This window comes from Lutjanus erythropterus, chromosome 8, assembly GCF_056507025.1.
Source record: "Lutjanus erythropterus isolate fLutEry1 chromosome 8, fLutEry1.hap2, whole genome shotgun sequence".
Classification (NCBI taxonomy): Eukaryota; Metazoa; Chordata; class Actinopteri; order Lutjaniformes; family Lutjanidae; genus Lutjanus; species Lutjanus erythropterus.
Genome location: NC_139324.1, coordinates 39,921,320 through 39,934,690, shown reverse-complemented (window position 1 = coordinate 39,934,690; position 13,371 = coordinate 39,921,320). Strand labels below are relative to the sequence as shown.

The window sequence follows — 13,371 nt, the reverse complement described above, 5'->3', positions numbered from 1 at the left end:
TCAGCATAGGGAATATTGATGTTCTGTGGATTTTTTCATGAAGTCAAACATTCGGCACAGAACTAAGAAAGAGTGTGTTGTTGATTGAGGCCCTCGGGCAAAAAGCTTGGCATTTCTGCTATCTAATGTTTATTCAAATTATATGATTAAGGAACTGAGTAATGAAACATTCATCTAATCCAAAGTCGGAAAATGCCAGCACTAAATGTTAATTTTCAGAGAACTTTTTTGTGAACTCACTCATCTAAGTTATATGAATACTCACTGAAATGAGATTACATCGTCTGAGCTACAGTGAAACTTGGAACTGTTAATACTCAATTTTTAAGAGATTAAAACAGTTCATGTCTGCTTTATCTCCACATCTCATTCACCACAGGCAAGTGTATCACAAAGAGCTGGGTGTGTGACGGGGACATTGACTGTGAGGACCGCTCAGACGAAGAGTCCTGCGAGTCTGCTGTCTGTAAGCCGCCCAAGTACCCCTGCGCCAACGACACCTCTGTCTGCCTCACCCCCGATAAGATCTGCAATGGTAAAGTGGACTGTGCGGACCGTTCGGATGAAGGACCCATCTGTGGTAATGTTTGTTTTGTCGCTGCATGTCATATGTTTTGTTTGTTTTGTGTTGTCAGACAGCAAGTAGTCACGCGTACGCAGATCTCTATCCACAGCATGGAGCGACGCTGGAGAAAGGTCTTCTTCCACATGTGATGATTGTGCTATAGGAAAAAACACTCTGGCTTGTTGGAGTTCTCTAAACCAATTGCAATCACTCGGGTGGAGCTAAGCCCAGGATGCAGCTATAGTGCTCCTGCTACACAGTGTTGGAGGGGAACTTGTTTTAGTGGAACATTTGCATATCGGGAGGCGAGCCCTGGCATTAAGATATAGAAATCTCTGCAAAAGAAAAGGCAGCAGCTGCTGTCTTCTTTATCTTCGTACCGACTACATAAATAAAAGACGGACAATGCCTCTCCACTTCCTCCCACTGCACAAAACTGAATCCAAAATATCCAGGATTTTAGCGCTGCCATCTTGCGCTGATGATGTCATTTATATCGAGAGTCTGCACAGTAGTGACCAGTATTGGAGCTGCACTTTCAAGTAGCCGACGACTAAATCACGAGCAATCATGGCATGAACCCCCCTTTTTATATCCTCAAATAACTGGTCAGAAAAATGAACACTTAAACAAACATCTGCGTGATAAGAACTACCTAAAATGTATTTAACTTGTACTTGGATGTTTAAGTTTGGTCCATGTCCCAGCTATTAACACTGGGGAAGCAGGATTTATGTCCTATACTGCAACCAGCCACGAGGGGGTGATCAAGATGCTTTAGTTTCACTTTTAAAAAGCTCTGATGTTGTCTATTTCTCTATAAAGAGTCTGTGGTTTATACCATTACTGGTCCAGGGGCCAATTTGCCATTTTTAGTGTGCAGATTGCTATCTCAGAAGTTGTTGTTTCTTGGGGAACCTGGAAATGCTGATAGTGGATGCTGCAATTCCAACTGAAACAAGCGGCCGATGGCAGGCTTATACCCACAGTGTGAGTCATTCTATCCTGCAAGATGCTAAAAATGATAGCTACTGAAATACATTACAAGGCTAAAAGTATGTGTTTAACAAAATATTTCACGCTTAGTGCTGAAAATCACTTTGCACCACCATGGACATTAATATGCTGCACTAACAGTTACCATTCTCCCGGGAAGGCTTTCCACAAGACTTTGGAGGTTAGGGACAAATCTGCCTCACAGTCAGCAGTCCAGTTCATCCCCAAAGTGTTTGATGGGGTTGAGGTTGGGGCTCTGTACAGGCCTGGTAAATTCTTCCCCACTAAGCCTTAAAAAAACATTTCTTTTTGGACTTGGCTTTGAGCAATCCAGACAGCCATCTAATCCCAGTCTGGGTCATAATTGCAGCAGACTAAGCAAGGTAGCCTATACAGTATGTCCTATAGTGGAATTATGTCAGTAGATTCCAATAAGCCCATAGTGATCAGTTACACAGCAGACAAACAGACAAAATGTCCAATCTTTTGAGCATAAATCCGTTCAATATGCTCAGTGTGTCCCAGCAGTGGTGGAAAGAGTGCTGAAATTGTGTACTAAAGCGCTGTTACTGTTAAGGAGGAAGTTCGGAGGGAGAGGTTTTTTATCATCATGGGCATCGGTCAGAATGCATCAGCCATAAAACTTTACTTTTCAACACAAAGATTTATTTCTCCACAACTCCAGAAATTCACGTACAGCAACATAAAGGAGGCAAACACACACATGGGTTGATGAATCTGGAAGAAAACAAATAGAAAAGTAGAACTTAACTAAACTTAGAACCAGATAGCCTTGTTGGCTACAAACATACAGATGAAAGGTTTGGATATCATTTCAAATTGTACTTCAAGCCAGAAACCCCATTTAAACCCCATTTAAACCTTATAATGTCCAACATCTGTAATAAATTATGAGGTTTATTCAACCATCAAATCCTGTTTATACAAATTTGATCCTTTCCCACTTTTTCTACTCTTCATATATTCCTTTAACCGCTTCTACACACAAAAATTATTAAAGCCAGGTATCTGGTTGGGCATCAGCTTTTCAACAAATCTTAAAATATTCAACATCTTTCATGCATTCTTGGTGTTATTCAACTTTTAAAGCCAGCAGTTCAGCTTGGACTCAGCCAGCATTCAGTACTACTGTTTTTTCAAGAGAAGCTTTTACTTATTCAGATTGTATGTAGTACTTAATAATGATTGTAAAAGTTAACTTAGTACACTACTTATTGTAATACTTTTTAAAAAGTATTCCAAATTACGTGATACAGTAATTTGAGTGGTTGTAATGAGTTATTCTGAGCTTCTGAACTTGTGAATGTGACAGGCTGACAAGTTTTAAAAAGTCTGTATGGATTTTTTTGATACTTTGAGCATTAAAAACTTGTCAACATTGTTACAGACAAAATCCAAGCTGACCATATCTGCTGTTCTTCACGAGAACCTTTTTATAGCAGCGTTTCAAGCCTACAGGGGGCGAGTTGTTTGATACTCAGAAGATATATTTTGGGTGAAGAATAACTTTAAAGTGAAGAGACCAACAAAAACTGTCAAAAATAATGACTTCCAGGGATTGTTAGGCATGTTGGACTTTGCAGTGCTCCCACTGTGAGTTTCTTTGATTGCCATTTCTTGCAAGGATACAAACACTGGAGTTAGTGACATTGGTTTAAGAGGAAATAAAACAAAGAACAGAGACTAAACAATAAACCATGTTTATTTTACAAAAGAAAACTGAAGCACATTCATTTGTGCAAGTCTTTATTTACATATTTACTCTTTATTATTATGACTCAGAGTTGACTTTTTATCAGCTTAGAGCTGCAATAAAATTAATTGGAAAAGTTGAAGCCTAGTCACATCCTCCAGTTTTCTCCATAGAGGTTTGGGGCATGGTACCTGCTGAGGCTCTGCACAGCACTTGTTTCAGCTCTCGCTTTAATTTTCCATCATATGTTATATCAAGAAATGTTGAAGAACATCTCCCAGTAGGTTCCTGCTATATCCTCTCCCACACATTCAGCAGCTTATAGCCTAAAGAGGGACTGCTGCGTATTGTCTCGGAGACCAAAGGGAGAGAACATGAGGTGATACTTCCTGATGATGGCAAATGTGGGAGTGTTTGTCCAGCAGCCTTCAGAGGGAAGAAAAGCATCTCATGTGATTAGCCCCATCCATCTAATCTCTTAAAGTGAGCAGTGTAAACATGGAGGTTCATTTTCTGGAGCGTCGGTAACCAAGCCTCGGGGGGGCCCTACAGGACCTTTGAGTGTGTGTGTTATCATTGCTGGAAAGAGGGCTTCTGCCTCCTCGTTGACAATTATGTGTTCAGAGGGACCTTGAGGGTCTGATCTGCACCAGCTCAGCAGGACTCACACCCGCCATTAACTGCGGCCGCATACTCCATTCCCCCCCTGTTGAGTGAGTGCACTGCTGCTCTTGCCCACCTTGAAAAGACTTAATCAGGGTGGGAAAAGAGACGCCAGACCAGCTTTATCTTCACCAGTGTGCCTCTCCATCTTGACCTGGCAGCTCCTAATAAAAAGCAGATGTGTAGGGCAGAAAAACACCTTTCTGACAAGAGAAAAAAGGGTGAAGTAAAGACACGTCTGTTTTTATATCACCTTTGAAAAGAACAGTGCTTAATGTTCTTCAATGTATGAAGTACACTCTAAAACATAATGCAGGAATATAGTGGAATTATGTTTTTCTTTGCTTTAATATATAGGGGTTATGAGTTGTAAGAAGACAATAATAATCTTGTAGAAGAATTATATGTTTAGAACAGCTGATCAACTTTCAATGTTGGACTTGTAATCACTTGTTATTGTCAAATTAAAATGTTGCACTCGTCTTGTGCTCAGAGCTCCTGCAGCTTCCCTGAGTCTGGGGTAGAAGGAGACAGTCGGAAACAGGGTCTCCATAAAGTCTCTTTACAATTTAACAAAATTTTTGCCTCATTTAATACACCTCTATGTGGGCACCATTAGTTGCATGAAGCACATCAAGACGGTACTCGATTTCTTGCCATGTTCGCTGTAGCATCGCCTCATCAATGGTGGCAACGGTATCAGTGATCTTTTGCTTCATGTGTGAAGCATGAATGTGATTAAAAACTTTGATAACATAGAACAAATCTGATTAACATCTGGCTTTTGTAATAATTTTTGGCCTTTTAAGCCAAATTAAAGTATTGCTTTGAGTTCACTCAACAGTTCCTCCAGGATTTTGCAGGCCTTCCGGTGATCATTGCAGCCTAAAATGCTTCATTGTTTGGCAGCTTTTCTCAAAAATTGCAGTGCATGTTGCAGTGTTTTTAGGCATTCTTTAACAAGTTAAATTATATTGAGGGAGATGCAATTTATTTAGTTCTGGATAATTCATTAAAAAAAATCAAAGGCAACTTGTATATACATAGGTTTTCTGATATATTAGATATTAGCTTTTTGTTTTGTAGTTTGAAGAAAATGTACAGTGCATGATTGATAGTTGTTGTGTATCTTTAATACCCATAAAAACAAATCATGGTTCTTTTCACAATAATGAACACAGTACTAACCATGATTAATCCCCTGTCCCTGTAGACTTAATTCAATGGAATATTTTAAGTTTATTGAACTAAACATTTTCAAGACTCATACAACTTTGAACCAACCAATTTATTGTTACACAACACAGGATTATACAACAAAAATAGAGTTGCAGTTCCTTCTTAATGCACACAAAATGCAACATACGTTAGATAAATAAATTCAGAAGGGAATAAATACATATATACATACACGGATACGTCCAGAAAATAAACATGTTGTGCATTTTTTGAATTTGCATCGGGTTGAATATAGATAAGATGGTGATACTATGGAGAACATCCTCACATTAAAAGTTCTGTGAAACACTGTTCATCAACTTTGACTGAGTTTTAATATCATTGATTAAAAAAAAACTTTGTCCTGATACATCCACACTGTTGTACATGTTGTACAGCAGGTCTCTCTGTGTGGCCACGACAGTCTCTAATGTAATGTTTGGGCTGCCCAAACAATGGGAGTCCCATTTTGTCTGAACATTATGCAGAAGCAGAGTTAAGTCTCATCAGTAGCATGGCTCTTGCCCGCTCACCTCCTCTCCTCCTGGAGTGGTCACCGCAGCGGTGCCTCCAGCTGATCTGGACTCCAGAGCAGCTTCTTTCCCGCTGTGAGACTCCTCATTTCATCCTCCACACTCCACCATATTTTTTTAAAGCTTATTATTCATTCACACATTTTTTTTTAAATTTTTATTTTGTGAGAAGCATAAAAGGGACCACAACTTCCATGGCGTTATATAACCCCCTATTGTAGAATGATAAATTCATGAACCTTGCATCTACTACCTTGAAATGAAAGCCATTCACTTCCAGGTGAACCCACAGAGAAACTCTTATAGGACAGCTTTCTCATCACATAACACCTTTATCTTGGTTCATATTATGAACACATACCTCATGCTTGACTTATGATCCCTAGCTCTGAGTTGAAAACATATTATTCTTTAATATTACAATCAAACACAAAAACCTTTTACATTTCATACATTTCTGTAAGATAGCCAGATACTAAAATCTTACAGAGCTACCACACATGCTGTATTTTTTAAAATGTTCTTTAAAATCTCCTCTTCCAGTGTCTGTATAGTTTCTAAAGTTATTTTTTCTTTTGCCTTTCTTCACCCCAGATTTGTGTCTTGTAGCCAGAGGGGGCTGCAGTCACCAGTGCACCGTGGCGCCAGGGAAAGGGGTTGTGTGTTTTTGTCCCCCTGGGCTTCACCTGGACTCCAGCAACAAGACCTGTGAGGTGGTGGACTACTGCAGCCGTCACCTGAAGTGCAGCCAGGTGTGTGAGCAGTACAAGACCACAGTGAAGTGCTCCTGTTATCCAGGATGGACACTCGATCCAGATGGAGACAGCTGTCACAGCACAGGTACCAGAGCCTGGCTTTTTTTAAATGTTTGTTTCAGTGATGCCTGTGGGACTGTGCCTGCACAGTAATGTTAAATTTAATCCTAAGACTCAGTTGTAACTCTGAAATCTTTGATCATGAGTTAGAACAGTGGCAGACTCATGCAATCCGAGGGGCAGGGAAGAGAAAAAATGAAAAGGCCACAAGCTGTATGCAGTGGGGCACCAGCAGATGGAAAGTTGTGTTTTGTCCACTGGAAAGGCACTCTAGAGGACACTATGGCATGTTGTCTTGGACACTGAGCCATGCTAGAGGGCATGTTATCACATTTTGTCCACTCTAAAGGGCACTCTAGAGGGCACTTCATCGCGTTCTGTCTGCTGGAAGGGCACTTTATTATGTTTTGTTTACCGGTAGGGCACTCTAGAAGGCACTTTATCACTTTTTGTGCACTCAAAGGGCACTCTAGTGGGCACTTCACCATACTTTCTCCCTTGGAAGGACAGTCTAGTGGGCACGGTATCATTACCACTTTAAGCACTTTACCATGTTTTGTCTACTAGAAAGGCACTCTTATGGGCAGTAGGCACATTGTCTCGGACATTTGGCCACTCTAGGGTATTTATCATGGTTTATATACAGGGACATCCAAAAGGGCACTTTTTTTCTCCTGTTGGGGCACCAGGAGGACGATTGCTCCCTCCCTTGAGTCCACCGCTGAGTTAGAATCATTGTTCTACGACTGTATTCATTGCGTCGGGGCCGCTAATGAAAAATATGAGCTATAAGGATTACTCATTAATAATGCAAGATTCACACAATCAATATGAGAAGCTGGAAGGGAAAACAATAAAAGTCAAACTACAGCAGAAGAAGGTTCTTGTGTTAGTGTCTCTGAATGCTGAGAAAGGGGAGAGGTGGTCTGAGGAATAGTAATAGATGGTGATTTAGGGTACTGTCAGGTCAAATTCAATCAGTTTCAAATCTGAAGAGGCATCTGTGCGATGAGTCCTGTCTGTTTCAATTTGTACCAGTGCTGAGTGAGGGAAGCTTGTTGTCCCTTCACAAACCACCAGGGCTGAGTTACTTTGTTCAGTTGTACACAAGTTCACCTCAGGCCTAATCCCATACAAACACAAATGTTTTGCCAGTGTAGTATCACATTATAAATTCAAACTTTCCGCTATACTGTTATTGAATAATGTATTTGACAAGGCCGCTATGTAACCGCTTGAAATACAATAGTTACACACACATGCCATTGGCTTGTCACATTCAGATTTATGGACCTCGTTTTGATTACTTGCTTCTCTATTTCACTCCAAGATTGATGGCAGTCGCAGCTCTAATCTTACATTAACGCAGGAAAAGAATACACAATTTTCTCCAGAAGCCGATCAGAATTCTACGGCTTCATCATAAATCAAACTTTGCATACAAACACAAACAGTCCAATTTAATCTTGAGAGAGGTGTTATTGGATTCTTTGTGAAGTCCTGAACACACATCCGCTCCTCCTTTTCCTTTGCACGTCCTAATAAAATATCTCTGGTAGCATTTTAGTTAGTTTGCTTCCATCACCGAAATATGTCATTGAAGAAAGGGTGCCGTTTTAATTGTATTTTTGTGCAAACAGTTCTGTTCCCTAAAGTATGATTTAGTCTAGAGTGCTATGAAGATAAGGCTTGCAAAAAGCTATTTTTGAAAGACTGTGTGTATGTGGGTTCTGTGTGTTGATGAATTACTTTGAATGTGCATGTGCAAAGGTCCATGTGTGAAAAATCTCAAGTTTTAGTTGTACAAACATTTCCCACAAACATTTCCCTGAAGTAGAAGCAATCTTACTGATTGAGCAAAAACCTCAGTAGTCGAGGCCAGAGAAGTTCTGTATGCAAGAACTGTCGCCAGCTTAAGGACTTGTCTGTAGATGTAGGGGCTTCTTATAGAGACTCTACAAAATGTATTTCTCAAAAGAGACTACTAACAAATCTATCTACTTTCTCAGAAAATGGAAAAATGTAATGTGTTGATTCCCAAAGTGTTTGGCAACAAATTGGTTTGGCAGCAACTGATGCATATAAATTTGCACTACATGGTGGGCTAAACCAGTGTGTCCTCTACACAGAGAGAGAAAGAGAAGGAGAAAGCTGTGTGAAATAAATATATGGAACTAAATTAAGGTCAATTGCCTCAATTATCTTGCAGATTTTATGTAAATAAACTGCTGTAATAAATTTCCATCATACTTATATGTAATTAAATCAAAATAACTTACAACATAAAGATTCTGTTGTTTGCCAGTAGTCATTCAGTAAAATCCTGCTATTATTTTGCAATTCTACCAGCTAATTTTGCAACCAAAACATTGTAAAAAGTCCCAACAGTTCCTTTTCACAGCTAAAATTTTGACATATCAGTGTAAGAAAAGCACAAGTTATATGTGTAACATTAAGCTAGCATACACAGTATCTAAATGGAATTCAGCCATCATTAATCTATTATTTACAGCTGTGCTTTTCCTGCTGTGATATGTACAAACTTTCTTCCATTAAAGACTCGGTGATCTCCAACGTTGATGTGCAGTGAATACGACACATCTGCAGAGTGCTGCAGGGATGACGCATTTTTGAAGGCCAACCTTAGAGTTACCATCCCTCTGGTTCACTCTATGAAAAGCCAATGGGATTTTTCCATTGGGTTTTGGATAACTGAAGAAAATGAGCTCTGTGACGAACAAAACTTTACGACACACACACATTTTGTGCAGCAAGATAATCTTCACAAACAAACACCATTTTTGTGATTTGTGAAGCATAAATACTACTAGGTACTTTTAGCGACTGCCTTTCTTAAGACCTGTAAAAGCCTCAAAATTCACAAGTGGGGTGTTTACTGTTGTAGAACAAGATTTTAAGCTTGTGTTAGCCACAAACATTATGTCAGGCATTTAACCAAAAAACAATTTAAAAAAAAAACATCAATTTTGAGATGAGAGAACTGGAACTCATTTCTTGGTTATAAGACAAATTTCTGCAGCACTTTATATCTATCTATTATACAGCAGCCATATTATGGAAATAGTGGGTAAACACCAATGAAACTAATCAATGTCCCCCTTCATTTAATGTTGAAGAGTCTTTCCAGTTAGCCAACATGCACAATATTGCAGCGCCTGACTCTGTTTGACTTGAGTGGAACAGAACCTTGATTAGTGTCACTGGTAGCACCTGTGGTTACTCTGCTAATTCATGTCAAAATGACTGCGGCGGAAAAGGTGTTCTTCGTTCACTTTTTTGTCGAAAAAATTTGCAGACGAAGCATCTTAGTTAGCTTGCGCTTGGCTACCAGCCAGCATGTCGTCTCCTGGTGAGTTATTTTGCCGCTGTTAGCCATAACATTTCCTCAGAAGCTAGCTGGTAGCAGTTCGCTATTAATTCGATAGCTAAATGGCACTTATCATAAAGTGGTAGCAAACTGGCTAGCTATTTGGCTAGCATTAAGTAGAGCTTTGGTGGTTGCTAGGTTACCAAGGTAATTTAGATTCCTCAGTACATCTGGATGCATCTTAATGATACAAGCTGAGCTAACATTTGGAGTTTTATTTGATCCTTTGCCTTTTTAGCTTGACCTCAAGTCAATTGATACAGCTAATTCTGATCACAGTAACTGGCACCAAAGATAAAAACAAGTGTGAAAGGTAATTTAATGAAAAGTTAAATACTTTTTAAATAGCCCAGAACAGCAGCATTGAACAAACTGAGTATTGGTTTGCTTTATATTCAATACAGCTGCAACGATTAATCAATAAATGTATCTCCAACTATTTAATAATCTATTAATCAGTTTGAATTTTTTTATTTTTTTTCCAAAAATTTTGTGATTGCAGCTTCTCAAATGTGAGTATTTACTGGTTTCTTCACTCATTAATGACCGTAAACTGAATATTTTTGAGTTGTGAGCAAAACAAGATATTTGAGAAACGCTGATCGAGATTTAAATAGCTGTTAGTTGCAGCCCTGATCTTTAGTTCAAGTGCTCCTTTAGTCATTCGGTACAGGATAAAGAGTGGCCTTGATTTTGAAGACCGTTTTTTTTTCCACTGAAAGCAGCTCTGGCTCAGTTTATGTGTGAATTTTTATCAGTACCTTTGTGTTTGTGCGTGATGTTTGTGAGATTGCAGTAGAGCTGAGTCATGTCACTCTTCATTGTTTTGTGCTCACATCAGATCAAATCCAAACAATTTTAATAATTATTTAACAATGCAATAAAATGATTCATAAGCATTGTTGTTTTAGTCATGTCATTTTGAGGATTTTTTTTAAGGCGGACTGTTCATGGCATGGAATTTTTTAAACATTTGACAACAAAATTTCTAAAAAAAACTCTTTCCAGTTGCGCTCCTGTTGGAGACGAGGACCAAAGCATCGCTCAGCTGTGGCACTACTATAAAAATACTGTGTTTGTTTCCTCTCTCCCGCCTTGGCCAGATCCCTTCGAGGCTTTCATCATTTTCTCAATCCGGCACGAGATAAGACGAATAGACCTTCATAAGCGGGACTACAGCCTGCTGGTGCCGGGGCTGAGGAACACCATCGCACTAGACTTCCACTTTAATCGCAGCCTCCTTTACTGGACAGATGTGGTGGAGGATAAGATCTACAGGGGAAGGCTCTCCGAGTCTGGCGGTATGTGCACGCATGAGTACACATGGCCATGTACACAAACATTTGATATATATCTAAAGACTGCTGTGATGTATTGGCTAAAGAGAGTCATGTCTTGCTCATCTGTACAGCAGCTGTAATGGAAGTCTAAGACACTGCTGGTGATAACGCTCTGTTTTATTTTACTGTCTTGACACATACTCAACTCTGATACTGTGCACTGATATTGTCTCTCCCGGGAAAATTTATCTCTGGTTGACCAGAGCTGAAAAAATACTGCTGGACCAAAAGTCTTCAGTTACAGTATCCCCCCCTCCGAAAATGATGAATCAGAACTTCTCCTTTGCTCTGTATTTTTGTAGGTGGCAGTACATTCACTGGCTTCTCTTGCCTTTATTTCTCTCTGCGGAGCCATAGAAATCACCTCTTAGCAGCACCTATCACACCCTTTTGTGAGACACACATAAAAGCCTCAGCATCAGAGAATAATTGTAAATAGCTAGATTATAAATATTGTGGGAAAACCCTTTTACCGTGCTTAATGGAACCCTGTGGAAAGCAATCTTCTTTATACGGAGGAGCTTTCTCCTCCAGGAGTTTTCTCCTCTGCTTTGAGAATCTTTTCCTGAGCAGTGTAAAGAGACACCAACCGCCAATACTGCCCCTTGACTGCCGTGTACAGCACCAGTCAAACATTTGGGAACATTTTTCATTCAATGTTTTTTCTTTATTTTCATAGGAAATGGTTCAGATTATATCAACAGTGTGCACAGCTTTCATCAAAGCAAAATTTGGCTACTTTTAAAGAATCTAAAATATCAAAAAGCAAAAATGTTTTGCACACTTGCAGGTAAACGGGCACACAGGAGAAGACCATGGGTAAAAGTAAAAAAAACTCTTGCAAACTCTCCTCTGCACTTGCAATTAAAGACAATATTTTAAAATCTTTGATTTCAAGTACAGAAGACAAATTCTAAAAAGCAAATACATATTTCTGCCTTATTTTCACATTGTTTTTACCTACTACATACTTCCATATAATTACACATTTCATAGTTTTGATGTCTTCGGAATTAATATACAATGCATAAAAATAATACGAATAAAGAAAAAACATTGAATGAGAAGATGTATGGAAAGTGATTTTAATCATTTGCAGGTCTGGGTAAGTATGAAAAAAGAAAACACTGTATGCGTTTCTAGACCATTGCCTCTATTCTGCTTTCTAAAATATAAAATTCTGAATTTCTAAACATAAATTGAGTGTTTTTCATGATATGGGTGGACAATAATATAATATTTATTCAATATGGTAAGAGAAAATAGGCCTCATACTAGTATAGGTGCACAGCTTAGTTTCTACCTTTCTGCATAGGATGCAACAGCCACAATGGGTAAATGCAAGTTTTCTGAAGACTGGCTTGACAATCCCAAATGTAAAGCTTGCAAAGTTTGCAGGTTTGCAAAGGATTCCAAAAGAGAAAGGAAAGCCAGATGTCAAATATGGTCTGAAAAAAAACTACAATGTCTTAAAAAGTGTTGAATTTTGAAATGAAAAATGCGCCAGAGCCCTGCTACATAGTGATGCTGTTTGCTGTTGTTCCTGTTGTTTCAGGGGTGACAGGGATTGAGGTGGTCGTGCAGCACGGTCTGGCCACCCCGGAGGGCCTGGCTGTGGACTGGATCACAGGGAAACTCTACTGGATTGACAGCAATCTGGACCAGATTGAGGTGGCCAAGCTTAACGGAGATATGCGCACCACACTGATCGCCGGAGGGATGGAGCATCCACGGGCCATCGCTCTCGACCCGGGGCAGGGGTACGTTATGCACCGACTCCCACATAGAGAGCCTGCTGCTAGCTGTGCTATCCATCAGCCAGTGAGATTATTGGAATAAAGTAAAATTACAACCTCCTTGTATTTCTCACTTCCACATCTGCCTTGATGTATGAAGATGTCTGCTGTGTTAAGGTCCATTACAGCAGCAGATATAGAGTACATCAATAACAGCGCTGTGTGCTCCATTTCAGTAATGACAACTGATGTAGCTAATACCCCCCCAACCATTTCTCCTGCTTTATACGCTTTACTACCCTGTCACTCTTGTTCTCCGGTAATGTTCTTCTTTAAAACATTTTAAGCAAGACCTTCAAACAAAAAGCCCAAAATATGTTTTGTTTTTATTTGTGCATCATTC

General features: G+C 39.5%; 1 protein-coding gene across 1 annotated transcript in view; it reads left to right on the top strand.

Annotated features, from left to right (window-relative positions):
- lrp1bb (low density lipoprotein receptor-related protein 1Bb) overlaps nt 1–13,371 on the top strand; it is a 322,619-nt gene that overhangs the window by 130,744 nt on the left and 178,504 nt on the right. The window contains exons 21-24 of the mRNA XM_084723927.1: nt 380–580; nt 6,284–6,529; nt 10,996–11,193; nt 12,788–12,992. Coding sequence (XP_084580053.1) covers nt 380–580; nt 6,284–6,529; nt 10,996–11,193; nt 12,788–12,992 — 850 coding nt within the window. The remainder of the gene's footprint in view (nt 1–379; nt 581–6,283; nt 6,530–10,995; nt 11,194–12,787; nt 12,993–13,371) is intronic.